General features: G+C 40.6%; 1 protein-coding gene across 1 annotated transcript; it reads right to left on the bottom strand.

Annotated features, from left to right (window-relative positions):
* Window positions 1-2470: 2470 nt before the first annotated feature.
* LOC129754212 (pyridoxal-dependent decarboxylase domain-containing protein 1) lies at window positions 2471-19481 on the bottom strand. The gene is made up of 7 exons (XM_055750122.1): window positions 19244-19481; window positions 18313-19146; window positions 17937-18212; window positions 17798-17866; window positions 17083-17735; window positions 3383-3697; window positions 2471-3320 (listed from the first exon to the last, which is right to left on the bottom strand). Exons 1-7 carry the CDS (start codon window positions 19331-19333, stop codon window positions 3071-3073), a joined length of 2487 nt encoding a protein of 828 aa, XP_055606097.1. The 5' UTR covers window positions 19334-19481; the 3' UTR covers window positions 2471-3070.
* Window positions 19482-20901: the final 1420 nt, after the last annotated feature.

The following is a 20901-nucleotide window of genomic DNA, read 5'->3' as shown; positions in this document are numbered from 1 at the left end:
GAACACCATGATCAAATAAATAAATATAGAAATAATACCAGTTTTTTTAAATGTAGCACTTTTCCAACGAAAAAGTGAAAAATACGACTTCGGCCTCTCACGAAAGCCAGCTGATTTGGGCTTGGCTGTGAACGTGTGCAAGCATTGCAATGCTAATAAAATTTCACCCAACTTTCGAGTTTTTTTCATTTGTAAAAACAATAACTCTTAACAGCTTTTCGCATCGCGTTAAGAATAATTGTTTTTACAAATGGAAAAGGAATTAGAATTGTGTTAATGCAGTGTAAAAACCGTCTAGTACGATTCAAAGTGTACGTAGGTCGAGCAGAGACCAGGCAAGTAGTCTGAAATTAAATCTGGACCCTCATTCATTTTTGGGTCGGTCGCTGGATTGCGACCGCGTGGTACAGAAATCAATCGCAAAATGAGCTGCTGATGGGGCTTTTGCCGCCTTTTTATGAACTTTTTTCCTGTGGAACGCTGCGAGTTTTTTTTGTTGCTTTCCCTGGGTTTTCTGATTCTTCGTTGTACCAAAATCAACGCTTCCTTGGATGGATTCAAATTTGCCGTTTGTCGAAACTGCAGTGACTGCACCCGTTTTCGGGAGACGAAGACGAGTGTATTTCTTGGAGATACAGAAAAACGGCTACCCAATTGAGGCCATTCAGATACCACGTATGTTCACGTGGACAAGACCCAAACCCATACCCCCCTTTCCGTGGACATTTTCATCCCCCCATTTCCTCCTAAGTTGACCACGTGGTATGTGAACAGCCCCTTAGGTACTACTGAACTGATTATTTCTTCCTATGCAGATCCCGAAGCTCTAGCCTTCTTGTTCTTAGAAGTCTTCGTCACCACTGCCTTCTCAATGGAGGTCACCCGGCAAAGACTATTCATTCAAAGTTTACGCGGTCATCGTCAGGACCATGCGTTGACCGGCGAATGTGTTAAATTTTCTTTTGCTTCGATGTGCTCCGTTTTTAGTAGTAACTGGAGGAGCAGCAGCTAGAATCGCGACACGGAACAACACGCATCCACAGCGATGACATTTTTCAGCCTCTCTTTCATAAACTAGTGGCCCTGAAAAGGGCCGTTTGTTGAATGAAGCAAGAGAAGAAATTTCCATGAATTCGACGAACCAGCTGAATATTCTTCGGCCGGCATGATAGTCCCCCGCTTGATGTGGAAGATTAAAAGATTGGTGTCCTCATGCAGTGCCATGAGCTTTGGAATTGCAGATCCGTCTCTCCGTCGATCTCATTTACCAGACGCTGGAAAGGCAGCTTGCGGATCAACTGCTTTTCTGGAAACGCCGGATCTCACGCAAGGCAACGATTCCAGGCCGGAAACGATGCGGATTCTTCACTTCTCCGGTGACTAGCCACTAGAGCACACTTTCGGGCAGCCGTGGTCGCCAGCTGCTTGTGGGAAGACTTTCCTCCGGTATCCTTGGTACACGATGTTTCCACCTTGAAAGCACGAACACGAATGGAATTTGAGGCAGTGAAAGGCACTTCTTTTTATAACTTCGTGGGGAAGATTTCCGTTTCATTCGTATTTGCGCTGAATTAGTATTGGTGTACCAACACATAGCCGACCCAAAATGATGTATGGAAAAGATGTCTTTGAAAGAGGCGTTTTTCGTGACGGTCGGTCCGTTTGCGAATTTCAATTTGCCCCCCTATAGTGTTGCCGTAAGACGTAATTCTACGTCAAAAAAATTCAAAACAGCTAACAGCAGAAGGCATGGTACCGGAGTAGAAATTGTTTATTTTTTCTACGTTGTGTGGTGGGAGTCTAAATAATTTTTTCCTTCTTTATTCTGAGGTGTATGACTGAAACACAGGGCGCTCTTTGTTTAGAATTCTCTTTCTCCCACTCGGATGCAAATGCTCTCACACTTGCCGTCCGAGTCACTTACAGCTCGTGTAAACTCGGGTAACGAGTGGAGCACGATCAGCGAAAGAGGATTACACTCGGAAGCCGAACTGAAAACAGTGTTGGTTTCTCCCGGCTCTTTGTTGTTTGAGAAGAGCCGACCAACCCTGATGTTGACTATTGACCCATTCCAGGCGTCAACCAACACTACAGTTCTTATTTGGCATTATTGGCAAACAACACTGCTGTTGAAGTTATTTTTCAGACATCACTTTAATGATAACATATTTTGTTAACTTGTTTATAGTAAAAGTAAGCTTCGAAATTGTTACTTTTTTTGAAAAAAAAAATATTTAAAACGTGGCGGGTTACGACTTCAATCAATATCAATCACTATTTCGGGTAGAAACAAAACTTTTAACATCAAAATGTTACGCTTTTAAATATCGCCACGGCCACCTGAAATGGGTCTGTTCATATTTTTGCTGAAGTATCTTAATAAGTTTTGGAAGTTTTTATCTTTAAATTTGCCGTGTGTTGAACTCTTCATCTAACAAAACTTTGATTTCGGATTGAAAAAAAAAACAAGTCAAATGGGCGATTGTATTTGTGCCAAAATAAAATAATTATTCGTACTTTCGGTGAATGCACATTCGAATATTGCCTAGCTCTTCACTGAAATAAATAAGATTATAAGACAACTGTTTGCCAATATTGCAGTAGACGGGGTGCTGTTTTGTTCACTAAACTTTACTGAACATTAGATTACCATAATTAAAGTAATGCTTTTAAAACTTTTTTTTTCTTCCATCGGGCTCTGTAACACTAAACAGATATCTATCACTCTAACAGTATAAATCAATTGGACTTACAAATAGGGTAAACGAACAAAAATAAAGAAATGCACTAAAGTTTGGATTTAAATAGTGTTAAGTCTCACAGAAGGTAAACAGTTTACATTTCGAAAGGACTTACACGCTACGTAGTTAGGCGTCTCTTCTAAAGATCGGATGATGGCTTTGGTTGACAACAGTTTCAGGCGAATGGAAAAATATATGTAGGTACGGTACATGCCCATAAAATTTAATGTAAAAGGTAAAGGGTAAAGGAATACAGACTGAGTTTTCCTGCGTCGGAAAACAGATAACTTGACTTTGATCTTTGTGTTTGTAAATGTGTGGGTGGCCTTTTAGGTGCTCACTGAAGCTGGATTGGGTACATCATCTGCAACCATTGCCGCCTGTTGGCCATTGTGCTGCTGCTGTTGTTGTTGCGCCACACTTTTATCGACCGTTCCGTTCGAATGTTGGCTGCTGGAGCTAGCATTTCTGGAATGTAGACTTTTGCTGTCCGCACTGATGGGCGTTTGGACCAGAGGGGTCGGAGGATTTTTACTTCCTTTGAACTGCGTTTGTTTGCCGTGCATCTGCATGTGATATCTACAAAAAAGATAAAGGTTAACTTCCAAATCGAGACGGATTACAGCACAACAAAATCTTACTTGTAGATGTTTTCGGTGCTTTCAACCACGCCTTGGGTAAGGTTCAAACTGCGGCCCTTGACGCCACTTTCCTTGATCGGCGGGGACCACCAGTTCACAACCCGTCCAACCAGTGGAACCTGGCGGAGTATGCCGTCCTGCCACAGCTTTTCCTCGGCTTCGCGCTGCAAATCCTGGGTCGCCGCTTCGATGCCCTTGCGAACGATCTCGGACATGGTGTCGAGGATTTTGGAGTTTTCCTGTATCTTCATGCCTGTTTGAATGACCAAATCGAGGAGTTCCTCAACGTCCGTTTCACTGGTGACCATGCCGAAACTGAAGGACGAAAAAAAAACTCAACACACAAAACAGGATTTTCACAACAGGAATGCAGACACGAATGCCACAAGGATGGTAAAGTGGTAGTGTCGTAAATGAAAAAAAAAAAAAAACAGCAGGAATGGTCATCGGTTGAGATAGATGATGACCCAACCTCACTCTCCTAAACAGGTTCGAGCTGATCGAGTTCCATACACGATAATTTCAATAACATACTACAAATTACTTACAGAAAAAGTGACTAAAAAGTGACCAACTTCTAGCCCTTTATGTGCTCTTCAATGTGTTAAGTGCCGTTAACCTATTCTAAACAAAACAAAAATGGTTTCTTGGAAAGCTCTCTGGAGCCACTCTCACGAATAATTTTGAATCATCACAATTGATCCTCTAAAATCATAAGTACCTAATTCTCAAATGTTGGTACCTTCGGTATTGAAAACCACATTAATGGTAATGGCTTTCGAGTGTCTGAATAATACAATTTCTTAATAAACTACAGAAAAGTACATGCCGTTTAAACCAGGTTGGTTGCCATATTGAGGAAAAATTTAAAACACTAAATGCGATGAAGTATAAAATAAAAAGCATATTGAACCATACAACATATTCGGAATATGAATCTTAATATGATTGATGATGGATGATGAATCGATGAATGATGGATGAAAATTTCATCTGAATATAATAAAAAGTTTAATGGAATCAAAATAAAAATTGGGAATAATAAAAAAAAAGAAATTTCAAAAAATACTCTGCCATTTTTTTTTCTTAAAAAAACCTTTTTTTTTGTCAATTTTCTAATTTTGTATAATATTATTATGATTTTTTTTATTTCAATAATTTTGTTGATTTTGTCACAAATTACTCAGGGCTTAGAAAAAATAACAATAATGAGATAACTTTAAAAAATAAATTTTTGGTTTTTTTTTTCATTCTTGTCTTTTTGATATTTTTTTTTATTATTTTCAATTATTTTAGTAATATTGTAGTTTTTTGTCATTTTATTTATATTTTTATCATAATGATATTTCTATGATTGTTGATATCTTTGTATTTTTTGTCTTTTTTCACTTTTGTGCCTTATGTGAGAAGTAGGCGATGGTTTGTAGGTATCGCACGTGTTTTTTCCACTCCGTTGCAGTGAAAATTGTCAATTTTTCTTGGGATTAGTGGATAAAGCATAGTGATCAATAATTGCATGTTTCATTGTATGTGCCCGACCCGATTCTCCGTTGATTTCATCCACCTCCAGCAGTTGAAATGCAAGAGGAAACACACTCCCTACTTCAACAATTGGTGAGTTTGTTTCATGATCGTTCTTATTCCATGATCCCCGCATTTTGAGGGTATAGCAGGGAAATTTTATCTATTGCAACCTACCTTTTTATCTAAAGAAGTACAATTTCGGAAACATTTTCGGGTTTAATTTATAATAATGAGTTTAAATTTCTATTATGTTTATAAAACGTGAAGTGAGATGTGCAGAAAAATTTGCACGAAATTGTCGTACAAATAAAAGGATTATTCAAATTTTGTTGGGTTTCGGAACCTGATGGTTGGTTCATATGCTCGTTTTATAAATCATGTTCCAGGTTAAGAATTTGCGATATTCACCAAAGTTTTCTTTGCTAAAGGTAAATCAGAGGTAAGTTTTTGAATAGAATGAATTTTTTTCGTTATGATTCGTTGCTATGACGACACATTCGAATTGTTCGGGTTACTGTGTCAGTCATGGATGTGTGGTTAAAGTCACAAACTGATTATAATTATTATTAATACAGATATGATACAATTACAATTTATCAATTGCTTCAATTTACACTGCAATGTTTTGGATTTCTGTGCAGAAAAAAACCTCATTTCCATCCACAGAAGGACGAGCTCTCAAGGGCTACCATCAAGGAGCACAGTAAATTTAAGCAAATGTCCTTCAACGTGAGTATTTTAAAAATTTGATAACCATGGAAACGTATGGTACTGTTGTCCAAGTTTAGTCCAAGTTAAGTTAAGATGGGTAGTAAATGTACTTTTACAACTCACCGGGATGCTGACAAGATCTGGCTGTGTATGTATCATAAGCACAAGCATTTTTCACTGGCCTTACAGTGAGGGGCAAAATAAAGTGACCATACTATTTTTTATATCATTTCTTTTATTTTTCTGGGTAAAATTCAACGCAAACACATCGTAGTAATTTTTAATATATTGTTTATTATGTTCTTTTCAATTTTTGTAACTGTTGCACTAGTAAAAAAGAAAGTTTTTCTGAGTGATATACAAAAACAGTTAATATTCCAAAAAAAATGGGCAAAATAACGTGTCGAACTCAAAAATCAATATAATTTCGATAAGTTTCCATTGCGAGGCCCCTCGAATTTGTTTGTTTTGTGTATTTCGACGTTTCATAAACAAGTGGCTTGGCTCTGGAGTATTCAAACAGGTGTCTACATTCGAATAGGTTCTAAAATATGGAGAATGCAAAAATTTCTGGTTCCATTCCGTTGTCCATCCGGAAACTGGTTGTTCGTGATGTCAATAACGATCAAACGCACCGGGAAGTGGCCAAGCACTACGAAATCAGCAAGACAGCGGTATCAAAAATCATGAAGAAGATGAAAACGTTCGGATCGGTGGTGGATCGCCCGGGAAGAGGACGGAAGCCCAAGACAGATGCCAGAACGGACAAGGGAATCATTCTTGAGATGAAGAAAAACCCAAAAATTACGATCCGGCAGATACAGGAACTTCGGTGCGAAGGGATACCATAGAAGGCCTTTCATCAGCCAGATGAACAAGGCTAAACGGCTCAAGTTCGCCAAGGAACACGCCGATAAACTGCTCGAATACTGGAAAACAGTGTTGTGGACCGACGATTCCAAATTCGAGCTATTCAACCGGAAGAAGCGGGTTCGTGTGTGGCGCAAGTCGGGTGAAGAGCTCCAAGACCGCCATATCCAAGGAACAGTCAAGCACGGAGGAGGTAACGTGATGGTGTGGGAGTGCTTTTCTTGGGGTGGGGTGGGCAGTTTGGTAAAAATTGACGGAATCATGACAGCTGAGTCATATTGCAATATCCTGCGGGAAAACCTTGAGGTATCCCTCATCAAGACGGGCCTCCTCGATGCTCTGATTGATAAGACTGGTGTGACAAATAAAAATACTTATTTTGATGCCCTGGAGCATGCGTGGGAAGAACTCGACCCACAACACTTGCACAATCTTGTTGAAAGTATGCCGAAGCGCTTGCAGGAGGTGTTGAAGGCTGAAGAAGGCCATAAACATTATTAACCCTCATCCGCATTAGATTTCATTACCCTAATCAGCACTTGTGGTGTCAATTTGACACCATAAGCTCAAATCGTTATAACTTTTGGCGTGTTGGACCGATTTAAACAAAACTTACATCAAAAGAAACCTTGTAATGTCAGTAAAATATGTTTAGAACATTATATACAGCTAAAGTTACAAGTTTTTTCATTATTCAGCATGAAAGAAAAAAAATCCGAAAAAACATGCCTCACGAAAACTGCTGTAGTTCATATGTTACACGTCCAAAAAAATATTTGCCTTATGCATATGAAAGCTGAAGTTAATGCCTACATCATGGAGACAAGAAATATTTTTTTAAATTTTTTTTAATGAAATGGTCACAAAAAGTTTAAAGAAGTGGTCTAAAAAACCTACTTTTCATTCGATTGCTAGTAAATACTGTTTGAGCGATGGTAGAGTTTTGAAAAAAATATGACTACAAAATGTATTAAAATTCCAACATTTTGCTGTCTTTAGATTTTTGATGCAACAAAAATTGAATTAACTGGAATTTTTCAAAGTTCACTACTTTGCGCAATTTTTTTACGAATTGAAATTTCATCTGTTTTTGTGGTCCACTGTCAGGTTGTACCCAGATTATCAGTGCTTTTACTTTGTTTGGACCAATCAAGAGTATATTCATTGGAAAGCTACTACGAGAACTACTGTCAATAGAACATTTCCAACCGCGAAACGTACGACACGCATCATTATTTCGTCTGTCGGCTTCGCTCTCTGCCCGAATCACCACCCACCGTACCTACTCGGAGAGCAAACAAACACGATTTGCTGGACGCGGTGCTTGTAGTTCTAGAAATTCAGGAATGATTTTACGTTTATAATTTTCATATTTTTGTGAAATCTCACAGCGTGAATTGTTACACCTCACTAGAATGTAGATTAAATTTGCTTTCCAATGAATATACTCTTGATTGGTCCAAACAAAGTAAAAGCACTGATAATCTGGGTACAACCTGACAGTGGACCACAAAAACAGATGAAATTTCAATTTGTAAAAAAATCGCGCAAAGTAGTGAACTTTGAAAAATTCCAGTTTATTCAATTTTTTTTGCATCAAAAATCTAAAGACAGCAAAATGTTGGAATTTTAATACATTTTGTAGTCATATTTTTTTCAAAACTCTACCATCGCTCAAACAGTATTTACTAGCAATCGAATGGAAAGTAGGTTTTTTTGACCACTTTTTTAAACTTTTTGTGACCATTTCATTAAAAAAAATTTAAAAAAATATTTCTTGTCTCCATGATGTAGGCATTAACTTCAGCTTTCATATGCATAAGGCAAATATTTTTTTGGACGTGTAACATATGAACTACAGCAGTTTTCGTGAGGCGTGTTTTTTCGGATTTTTTTCTTTCATGCTGAATAACGAGAAAACTAGTAACTTTAGCTGTATATAATGTTCTAAACATATTTTACTGACATTACAATGTTTCTATTGATATAAGTTTTATATGAAGTTCATAATAATTCAAACGACTTAAATAGATTTTACTTTTGTGGTGTCAAAATGACACCAAAAGTCGGAAAAGGGAGTTTTTTTGTCCAGGCTTCCTAGGTTTCGTCCATAAAAAAAGTAAAGATGCAATATTGAAGAACTTTTGAATTCGTTTAGGGTCCCCGGAGAAATTTTTGTATTTTGAAGCTTCTGAAAGAAGTTACAAGCCTTCAAACTTGCAATGGTGTCAAAATGACACCCTAATGCGGATGAGGGTTAAATCGTTCTTGTTTGCCTGCAGTTTGACTTATTTGAAGCTGTACTGATCTGGACACTTTATTTTGCCCCTGTTTTTTTGGAATATTAACTGTTTTTTTTTTCTATCAGAAAAACTTTCTCTTTTTACCAGCGCAACATTAACAAAAATTGAAAAGAACATAATAAACGATATTTAAAAAATGATTACGATGTGTTTTCGTTGAATTTTAACCAGAAAAATAAAAGAAATAGGAAAAACTCATTTGGACACTTTATTTTGCCCCTCACTGTATATTTACTTTAAAAATTAAAAGAAAAGTTAATCGATGGAACATTGAGTTTAAAATTGAACGTATTTTTGCTTGACGCTATCCATCAAAGTCTTAACAGTATCATCCAGTACCAGTTTCTCAATTTTTTTTCGATTTTCTTAACATGTCCTTCTCGTCTTTGACAGTCTTCTTGCTCTTTCGAAGTTTCCGCTTCATTATTGCCCAGCACTGCTCCACCGGGCTCAGCTCCGGACAGTTTGGCGGATCCATGTCCTTTGGAACAAAATGGACAGAATTGGCCTCATACCACTCCAGGATACTTAAAGAATAGTAGCATGAGCCCAAATCTGGCCAAAATAGAGGAGCTTTGTCGTGCTGCTGCAAGAAGGGCAAACGGCGCTTCTCGAGGCACTCAGATGTGTAGATCTCGCCATTTACTGTGCCCTTTGTCACGAAAGGCACACACACATCGTCCACATCGAACTTGCTTTTTGCGGTTTTCTTCCAGCTCCTTTGCCGTGCTCCATCGTCAACCGCTTCAGCACTCTGGAGACGGTTGAATGGTGAATGTTCAGCATTTTTCCCCTATTCGGCTGTTGATTGTCAAGAGCAACAGACGTGTTCTTTTAAGCTCGCTAGTGGATTTCGTTCTCTGTATCGCGCTTCGTTCGTGTGCGAAAATCATTGCCAGGGTTTTCACACGTACCAGATTTCGAGCCACCGCCGGGGCGATCCGGGGTCAGTTTCGTCGCGTTTCGCCGTGTGCTGAAACCACCGCCGGGGTTTCTCACGGGCCAGATTTTCGTATCACCGCCGGGGCATCTGGTGGTTATAGCGTGGTTTTTCCACTAGAGCGGCCATTTTGTTTTCGTCATAAACGATTACGTCTGTTCCCGCTTGTTGAACTCGCTCTCGTGAGAGAAAAGAAGTGAGTCAGATTTTTGGAGAGTGAGATACACTTTGAGTGACAGTGAAGCACACTGACCGAAATCGGGCTATAAGCTTTATTAGGTTTTCTAGTAATTTTGCACTAAAGGAAAATCCAATACTTTTTACGAATGTTCGCACAAAATGAAATGTATAGATTTGTGTTCCGATTATATTTATTAGAAATTTCAATGAATGTAAAAGTTAGTTGATTTGATTTCAATTACAGATAAATGCAGAGAATTAAATGTTTTCTTTCTCTTGAAAATAATAAATCGCGTTTTCAGTTTAAATTGATTTTATTTACAATTTCTTCATGTGTATTTACAATTCATTCATGTCCTCGAATAAGGATATTTGAATTTGTCCTCAGAATTATGTCGGCCGCTTTAATTACTGTATTTTATCATAATTCAGTCTGTTACAAAACCAGGAGCCACCGACAAAATATTACACCTGAAACAACAAATTACTAAATATTTAAGCCTCTTAGTGTATATATAGTATACCAATTCAAATATACCTTTAGGATATGATCCTTCCGGAACAATGTTGTTTGGTCCTAATATTGGCGTGGGACTGGAACCCGTGAAAATTTAGTTTTGTATGTATGCTCGGATGTTTTCTGTTGGACGCTGCACAGTTCCATTTCTTCCAAATTCTATTTCATCCTCCGTGTCTTGCCTTCCCGATGTTCCATTTACACCTTCCGGATGATATGATAAGCACTTTCTGCAATTGAACCGATCGCTCTGTTGAAAACAGCTGCTGTCGGATGAGCAGAATTTTATAGAACATGAAAATTCGAAGCTCAAAAAGGTATTTTTTCCCGCTGCTGGTACCTTTCGGCCGATTTAACCTGCCTGATTTGCACTGCTGCTTGAATGGTTGAATTCTGGAATGCCTCTGCAAACTGCTTATCGGATTCTTCCTCCGGATCTGTGGGCGAGAATGAAAAAAATGGATTTAAATTTCTTGCCATACAAAGAGGTGTTCACTTACCTTTATCGCTACCGTTGACAGCATCCTTGGCACTACTTGGTAGCTTCCACTGCGACGTCCAGTAACTCGTCCATATATTTTTTCCTCGAACATCTGTCGAAAAATTGTAAAAAATGTTCACCTACTTCCGAGAATTCGACCCATTAAAACTATTACATGCATGTGAAAAAGTAAAAAACACATCAATAATATTAAAACTATACCAAATCATATTTATGAAATTGATTAGATATTCTGATATGTTTCATTTGGGGCAGTATTGCAAAACAATCGAATAAAATTTATTTAATCTTTTAATAGTTCTTATCAGGTACATCATAGCTATAAAATCATAGTACAATCTATCGGATTTTATCATTCCGTTTATTGGATTTTCCAATACTTTGTATCATTCTTGCTACAATGAAAGGTATTGGATCGATCTAATAAATTTTATAGCCCTATTTGGTTCAGTGCAGCGAAATAACAGTGAAGTGGAAAAAGGGGGAGGAAGCATTAAAAAAAAGAAGTGAAGAATAAGAGCCAAAAAAGAACTATCAGTGATAACTGTGTGGTTGGAATCGAGCGAATGGGGGAGAATGGCGAGAAGAAAAAAAAAAGAACCGCCTGGATCTGGCGACGGGACAATGCCATCCTATATGGATCCTGATGGCATGTTTGGGAAATTGCAGATCCTTTCGATGGAAGCCGCCGAACCCAACATCAAACTCAATCTTTTTGAGGTCAACAAGACTGTGAGACGAATCGCTGGACGTCTAATTGAAGCCACCACCGAAAACAAAGGATCAAGGTATGTTTTTCGTGTTCGTGACTCTAACGTATCAGGCAGGCTGTTGACTCTAACCGAACTTGATGAGGGTACACTGGTTAAAGTCGAATCACACCCCACCCTCAACAAAGTCAAATGCACCGTCTACTGTCCAGAAGCAATAGATTGCCCCCTAGAAGTGTTGAAAGAGAACCTTGCGTCGCAGGATGTTATTGATGTCAGACAAATTAAAAAAAACCTAGGATATGCTTCGAAACCCACACCGCTCTTTGTCTTGACAATAAAGGGAGGTTCGATTCCGCCTCATATCTATGTCGGTCCCATACGATGTCGTACTAAAGTCTACTACGATAGACCTATGCAATGCTTCCAATGTTTCGAATATGGCCACACCAAAGCCAAGTGCGAAAAACCCGAAATCTGCTCAAACTGTTCCCAAAACCATACATCAGATAAGTGTTCTTCCCCACCCTTCTGCTCGAATTGCTCTGGAACGCATTCACCCAGAAGCTCCGAATGCCATGTTTATCAAAGAGAGTTTTCTATTTGCAAACTTCGAGTAGATAGAGGAATTTCTTTCGTGGAAGCCAGAAAAATTGTTGGAGGGAACAATAATTCTGAAGTCTCTTATGCAAGTGTTCTCCGTCGTAATTCAGATCTCCCAACCCAAAATGACGAATCAAAGCAAATTTCATCTCTTACGCAGAACTTTGAGCTGAAAATCAAAGAAAAGGATGCCACTATTTCTTCGTTACACGCAGTTATTGAGGGTCTGAAAATGCAAATAGATGCTAGCAACCAAAAAATTGAAAAATTAACCCAAGCAGTTTAGAATCTACTACTTGCTAAAAAAGCTAAGAATGAGGACCAATACGAACAAGAAGAGGAACACGAAACCGATAAAATTGATTTTGATAAATATTCTGGGTCCACCTCAGACGACCAAGACGATCAGGATGAAATAATGATTGCTGATGAAACCGACGACGTTGAGAAGAATGAGACAGACTTGTTCGAACAAACTAACAACCAAATACTAACAGAAACACCACATCTATCATCTAAAAGAAAAGCATCCACTTCACCCGTGGTTGAACAAAAACAAACACCAAAGGTACACCAAGTACAACAACGAGGCTTCCCAAAAAGAGACAAGAAAGATGAATCAAGTCACACACCCGGGACACTTTTTAGCAAAAGGTCTAATAAGTTTTTCACACATTAAAAAAAACCATGATGACTCAACTCAACCCAATTCCACCTATTTGCTCAACTCAATCTCCCCCGGAAAGTACAATTTGCCCTCTAGCCATACAGTGGAATATAAATGGTCTATGGGCCCACAGACACGAACTAGAACTTCTTACCCAAGAAAATTCTCCAACTCCTCTCTCTTCCTCGCCAAACAATTGAGAGAGTCGTATTTGTGGGAAATCAAAAGCAAAGAACCTGGACATACTGGTGCCCCTGGTAATGGAGTGGGAATTGCAATCCGTCATGATGCTGGACCTTCAACTATATCCCTAAACACCACCCTTCAACTAGTTGCTGTAAGGATCAAGTTTCCTTTCTCCGCCACATTTGTCTCTCTGTACCTCGACCACCACACAAAATATGAAAACCAAATCAACGAACTACAAAAAGTGATTAAAACGCTTCCTCCCCCCATCGTTTTGCTGGACGACGTCAACTCTCACCATCTAGCTTGGGGATGTGATGAATCCGATTCCCGAGGATCCGCTCTATTGAAACTGATACTAAAAAACGACCTGGCTATCCTGAATACTGGTGAAAAGACACGACAACCTTTCCACCACCAGTCGGCTTCTGCTATAGATGTTTCCCTTGCTTCACCTGGTATTGCATCAAAGCTTATCTGGACTGTTGACACCGATACCAGAGGCAATGACCACTATCCAATTTACCTATCAACAACTTTTCCTCAACACCCCGAAACTCGACGCAGACGCTGGATGTATGACGAAGCAAATTGGGAACTTTTTGAAGAAGAAATAAGCAATAGTTTACGAAATAGACAAGACTTGACCATCGGAAACTTCACTTCAACCATCCACGATGCCGCTCTGGTTGCGATTCCCCGAACTCGTCAAATCGTTTGGAAAATACGGTGAACTGGTGGAACCCAGAGGTAGCCAAAGCTATCAAAATTCGACGCAACAAACTCTACCGACTCAAAAAGATCCCCAAAGACGATCCACGCAAAGAAGAACGGCTCAAAGAATACCGAACGGCATCAGCTGAGGCAAAAAAAGCTGTTGAAAAGGCTAAAGTCGCATCTTGGGAAGAATTCACCTCTAGCTCCAACCCTACTACATCCCCCCGAGAAATATGGAGAAAGGTTAACGCCTTCAATGGAAATCGTTGTATACCACGTCCTAGTTTGACTATTGGAGAAAAGATCACCCACGATCCCACTGAAATAGCCAACGCCATCGCTCGCCACTTTGAAGAAGGGTTTTCAACTAACATTGATTTCTCTGGCGAATTACCGCCGGTTCAAGCCGATTCCTCTCTGGATTATGTTAACTCTGATTTCTCAATCGAAGAACTTCTGTGGTCTCTCAATCGTGGGCAAGGTCAATCAACCGGTCCAGATGAGATTGGATATCCGATGCTGCGACGTCTACCTTTTAGAGCCAAAGTTCTGCTTTTGGATCTGTTCAACCAAATTTGGCAGAGCGGAAAATGGCCTGACGAGTGGAAGACGGCAACGATCATCCCCATACCCAAGGAAAATAAAGATTCGAAGGTTCTGGGCAACCAACGTCCAATCTCTTTAACCAACTAAATATCCAAGGTTTATGAGAGAATGATCAACCGGAGGTTGATGGACGCCCTGGAGGGAAAGCAACTTCTGGACGACCGCCAATTTGCTTTCAGAAAAGGTAAAGGCATCGATGCTTATTTTGCCCATCTAGAAGGAATACTGAACCCTGCACTGACCTCTCGCCTCCACTGTGAAGTAGCAGCGCTCGACCTATGCAAAGCATATGACTCCATACCAAAAAATCTCATCTGGGGCCAACTTCGCCAATGGGGTTTCAGCCAAAGAATTCTGAGTGCGTGTGAGGACTTTATGGAAGATCGAGTTTTCAGAGTGGCTATCGGAGGAACTTACTCCCAGGAATATAACCAGAAGCAAGGAGTACCCCAAGGGTCCGTTCTTGCGGTCACACTTTTTCTGATAGGTATAAACTCTGTCTTTAAAACTATTCCTCCAAATGTGCACATCATGACCTACGCGGATGATATTTTGCTTCTTGCAACACACCGGAACACTAAAGAAGCAACAAAGAATCTCCAAACTGCCATTGATGAAACGGTGAAATGGTCCCAAGTTTCAGGAATGACGATATCCGGTTCAAAAAATAAATGGTCTCATTTCTGCAAGTGTCGAAAACATCCTGAAGAGACTACCACCATCATAATCAACGGAAACCTAATATACATGGATCCCACGATCGATATCTTAGGGGTCAGTTTCGATAGACGTCTGGACTTCACTGGACACACTAAACAACTCAAGAAGAACATTCAAACTCGACTAAACATCTTGAAAGCTATTGGCCAAAAAAGACTGGAGGAAGCCGAAAAACACTTTTAACGATCTTCAAAGCCACGGTGCTCCCTAAGATATTTCATGGGTGGGGCATCGTTAGCAATGGAGGGGTACCCATAATCAAACTTCTTCAACCCGTTTACAATACCGGAATACGACTTTGTTCTGGTGCTTTTCGCACAAGCCCAATACTTGCTATTATGGCTGAGGCTGGTGTACTTCCTTTTCCCTACGAAGCTAAAAGAGTTCTTCTGCGCAAAACATCTAATCTTCTTGCCAACGGTCTTAATATTGCCCCTTCGCTGCTCAAAAGGGCTGAAGAAATGGTTGAGGAGAACTTTCCTCTGCTCTGCTGCTTTAGACGGCTCTGTGGGCATTGGCTGCTACAGTGAAGAAATTGAAATCAAAGTACGCTTACCCAAGCAATGTTCTGTTTTCTCGGCCGAAGCGCTAGCTCTACTTATTGCCATCGAACTCCCCTCCAACAAACCAAAAATCATTTTTTCCGACTCTGCAAGCTGCATTGATGCAATCTGTTCCGAAAAATCTTCACACCCTTGGATATTGAAGGCCAGGTCGGCTCTTAAAAACACCGAAACCAAGCTCTGCTGGATACCCGGCCACTGCGGTATTCCTGGCAACGATAAAGCAGACCTTCTGGCAAACATTGGGCGCAGCGGGGACCTACTTACCCAAGAAGTTCCAGCACCGGATGCTGTTCGTTGGTTCAATGAGATCCTGTGGTGTAAATGGAACTCTCACTTCCTGTCTGAGAGAGACTTGTTTATTCTCAAAACTAAACCGACTCCTTTTGCTTGGGAAGACCGAGACAACAGGCACGAGCAACGTTCTTTGGCAAGACTTCGAATCGGCCACACCCGACTAACCCATTCCTGCTACATCGAAAGAAAGAGTGGTGACTGTGAATCTTGTGGAGTACGAATGACGGTGGAACATATCTTGGTTGAATGCCGTCTATACCAAGATGCACGTGACGAGGCTGAACTTGAAGATGATGTCGGCTCTATACTATCCTACGATGCTGCTAGAGAAACTAAAGTGCTGACATTTTTGAGATTAACAAACCTTTTGAAAGAAATCTAATGTCTATGGTTAGGAGAAATTTAATGTAATTGTTAGTTTTAATTTAATTTAATTTATTTTATTAGAGAGGCTTGCTTGGTAGATTCGCCTCTAATTGTTAGTTTTAAAATCGAAACAAGGGTGCTTAATCGCTTGGCGCACGGCACCCTCCCAAATAAACGCACTTCAATCAATCAATCAATCAGCATTTTTCCCAACTGCAGGTGCAACAGGTCAGGAAATTCAAGGTTTTTGGAAAGAATTTGATCTCTCGACTCGCGTTGGTTCACCTCCATCTTCGTTGAATCGAAAAACACGACTTACAATTTGACAGCATGTAAAAAATACACATCAATGAGAAAGTGTGCAAAATTTGGTTGATTTTTACCCAATGGTTGAAAAAGTTATGCCCTGTTGAATGTGTCGCATTAATTTCATGTTCGCCCTTTATATTATTCAGGCTAATCCGCGAAAAATGATTATGGTCTTCTCGATTTTAGGAAGCAAGGTTAAAGAACTTAAAAAACCATTAAGAATGAATCACACGAAATCGATTACCAAACAAAATTGAAGATTGAAACACGACTGCAATTTTCCAGTCGTCAATACTGTGTAGGTACCTTTGTTTGAAATTTCATTGACTGCTTCCTGCTTTCTGCGTGATGTACCATAGTTAATCTAATCTTTCATTGAACTGAAAAATAATAGTACATCCATACTTACCGCACACAAATCAACCCATCGCATCCTTCGCCGAGGGAAAAGGCTCCATCGTGCGCCTTCAGCATTTCCACCAAACCCGAATTGAGCCGATTCAGTTCGGTTTTCGCCTGATCGGTAAGCAGTGTTTCCCAACCCTCGGGAACGTATCGAACGCTGCCCAGTCCTGCCCAATCGTTTAGTTCGATGAGCCGCAGAACTGTGCTTTCCTCGACCAGCTGGTTGAACCGACTTTTGTGTCGTACCGTGGCCATTAGTATTTCGATTTGAGCATCAATAAATTGTGCAACGTTTTCGATCGCCTCGTCCAGCGGCAGCAGGTCTCCATATCCGGGCGAAAAGGGAGAATATCTAATACAGGTTCCGTAGACTGGATGATTGATGATTTCCAAATTCAGCTGAGCACAGTCTCGCAAAAGAATCTGTCCCAACCATCCATTAAGCCGATCGTAATAGGATGCGTTGGAAACTTTTTCGATGGACTTTGTCACGGGATCGAGAGAAGCGGATGGTTTGGCTTCGGTGCCTGAATTATTAGCACCATCTCTAATGGCCGAAGCAGCAGCTGTGTTTGTGGAAGCGCCTCCAACCACATCACTAGAAGTGCTTCCATCGAACTGGAACACAACTACGGGAACAGCCGTATCGAATAATATCTAGAATAGAAAATTTGTTGGAGTATTTTTTGTCTTTTAAATTGTAGTTTCAAAGAGCTTACGCAATAATTGATCGGATTATTCAGCAGCGCTCGGAAAGTTTTTCCTGCCTCTTGACGTGGTGCTTTACTCTAGGTGATCGAAAAAGAAAGCAAATGAATTAGTTACATTGTACAATAAAAATCGAATTGGAGGACTCACCAAAACTCGCACTCCTTCGATCTTGTTCAGCACTTCGTAGACCTGGCGGCAGGAATCGAATGCCATGAAAATCCGTTCGCTGATAGCGTCCACTCCCATCGTTTGCATTACGGTCCACAGGCTCAGCGCACTTAGTCGATTGGACAGCATGGGATCCAAATCAAACAGCGTAAGGGCGCTGGCCGGAACTTGGCGATACATCAGGACACACGGCAAACCGGTGATGCCGAGCCAGTTGCCCAAATTCAAGGTAATCGAGTCGGGGATTGATTTTGTCTGGGAATTGAAAAATAAATTAGTACCTACTGAAGACAAAAGACTGTAAACTATATCAGAACAATTTTGGCATTCTAATAAGTATAAAACATCAACTTACCCCGGTCAATGTGCCCTTTGTGACGGCCAAAGCGGCCAGACAGTGGCCCTGACAATGCAGCCACATGTTGTTTAGGCTACAGATATTACGTATTACGGCTAAGTTGTCCACCTCACCGCAAACTGACGATCCCAGATCGGCAATCATAAAAAGGGGAATTTTGCCGCTCTCAACATCGGCGGTCAGAAGCTTTTGCAGCTCTGATGAATCCATGGTACTGCGCACTCCGAACATTGTGTTGCACGGCACAACCCGTATGTTAGTGACCGGGAGCCCAATGTAGCGGCATGTATTCTGCAGCGCAAACAATGAACTTGTTTCGGAAATGTAAATGGTGGCGTTCTGCAATTGTGTCAGGCGGTTTTCCGTAGACTCGGGAAAGCGCATTGCTATGGCCAAGCGCACCGCATGGAGGATACATTCGGCGCTGTCCCGATAGTAGCTGGTGCCACAGTCCAAGAATCGGAACATGTGACTCAGCCAGCGGTTAGTATCGGAAACGATTTTGCAAACGAACCGATTTAAATGTTGCCTTTCCAGGGACGACAAATAAGCACCCATCGAATGGCTTATGACCGCCAACTGAGAGGAATCGTCCAGCTGCGGAAGCACAAATTCCGGTTCATCGTCCACATCCAGCTGAGATACCAGTGATTCCAGACTGGCTAAAATTTCTGCCGTTGGTTTTTTATCCGGCTGAAGAAATCCCGGAGAAACCGGCATCTGCTGAAACAACTGATTTTGCTGTTGCTGCTCTAGGGCCACCTTCACATACTCCAACCGATTCAGCACCTGTGAGGCTTGGGTTTCAAGCTCCGCTAAGCTTGATCTGACCTAAAAACATTGATCATACCATAGAAAAACAATACACAGAATATAGATACCCATCACACTGTACAAAAATCGATTTTTCCCCTGGATGAGCACTTACATTGGAGGCAGGGATTTCGTCTGGCTGCGGAGCCTCCCGGATGCTGCCGACTCCCGGTGATAATCCTGCTTCGGTAGGCGTTTCTGCCATTGCGTATAGCACCACTGTTCCGGGACGAATTTCAAGCTGCAAAACACTTTTTTATACGTTTTTCCGGGCCAAACGATTCCGCAGAAAAATACGATTCTGAGTGGCCAATTTGTTATGTGGCAATCTGACACATCACCTTTTCTCTCGCGTAGCGGGATAGTGTTTTGAGCCGTTTCACGCGGCTGGAGTTGAATGTTTGTTCTAAGCGTTCTCGCAGCCATATTAGGAGCATTAGTTGTTTGAACATGTAGAATTTTACTTCTTGGATACATTTTAGTAACACAATTTAATGTTTAAAGCCAAATTCCCTAATTTACAGTACATAAAAAAACTTAAAAATTCGCTTAAACTGTTTATCGGTTTAGGTCTCTAATATAGGGCAATGTTTACAAACAGCTGCGACTTGCGCACAAGCAGGTTGTGTGCAAGTTTTATGTCAAGTAAACAAATAAAACAGTCAGGTCTAGTTTGATACGGATATTTTTTCGTTACATTCCCACTTTCTCCTCGAAAATTTGAGGAAAACTGAAAAAATACGTAAAAAGGTCCACCATCCTTGACATATGTCTCAAAATTTTCCGAATGAAATGACAAAGAACGACCAGTGTGTTTCCGATCGATTGATGAGCTCTCATGAATTTACGAACCAGATTTTTTTTCATTGCCTAACTTCAGGGGTATTCCGCATGTGGGACGAAATTTCTCAGTTCTATGCGTCGGTCAATCGGCGCCGGACCCTTCCTTAGGTAGGTAGGTATGGACGAAATTTCTGAATAAACAGCCTTTCTTATATAATGTATTCGCTTGCACCACTCGCTCAGTTTCGCACTCAACCCTACAAAAACGAAAGGAAATCGTCGTAAGTGTATTGCTACCTCACTCACTCTCACGCGCATCTCCGAACACTGGCAGAGTAGTCAGTGCAGTGTTTCACCGTCCATGTGCTCAGTTCAAAACTGGGGCACTACACCGGTGCAAAACAGAGCACATGAACGAACAAAAAGACAGCAAAAAGTGCACAACTACCAGTTGTGACCTTGTGCAAAACTGAGCATAAACGAATTACGATATTAGCGATATCACAGGCCTCCAGGCGCCTTTTAAGGATAACAAACCCTTAACCCGAGCTGCCATGTGAAGCAGCTCAAGTTGTAGAAGAAGAAGGATAACAAAAGAAATGCTTGAAAATAATCTCTTTTAACCAGGGGTAGAAGCTTGTTCAATTCAATTGATAATATCTCTAGTTGAAGTGCGAACTTCGAATCATTCCGAAGGGCTAGTCGCTAAGTTTAGTAGGTGTTATTCGAAAGCAACTTTCAGTCAGTTTCAAGGTAAGCTGCGTCTGTTAGCAGGGTAAGATGTGAGGTTGCCTACATTCAGGTGCCGATTAACTATACTGCAGCAGCTAGACGCTCATGTCCATAGGCTTTGGCATAGCATTAGGCGCGCAGGTATTGAATTCGAATTTTGATTTTTTGAAATGAAAAATTGTGTATTCAACAAGCTATTTTTCGCGATAAAATGGGCAATTTCTTTCCATCCATCCAGACAGTCGCAGAAACAAACGA

Source organism: Uranotaenia lowii, chromosome 1, assembly GCF_029784155.1.
Source record: "Uranotaenia lowii strain MFRU-FL chromosome 1, ASM2978415v1, whole genome shotgun sequence".
NCBI lineage: Eukaryota > Metazoa > Arthropoda > Insecta > Diptera > Culicidae > Uranotaenia > Uranotaenia lowii.
This window is presented reverse-complemented; position numbering and strand designations above follow the sequence as displayed.

Bases quoted from the DNA above. Each gene is read 5' to 3' on its own strand.
- LOC129754212 (XM_055750122.1), bottom strand. From the start codon at position 19,333: ATGGCAGAAACGCCTACCGAAGCAGGATTATCACCGGGAGTCGGCAGC. The intron at 18,213-18,312 runs GTAAGTTGATGT...TTCAATTCCCAG, and splicing joins CAAAGGGCACATTGACCGGG to ACAAAATCAATCCCCGACTC. The intron at 17,736-17,797 runs GTAAGCTCTTTG...TTTCTATTCTAG, and splicing joins ATAATCCGATCAATTATTGC to ATATTATTCGATACGGCTGT.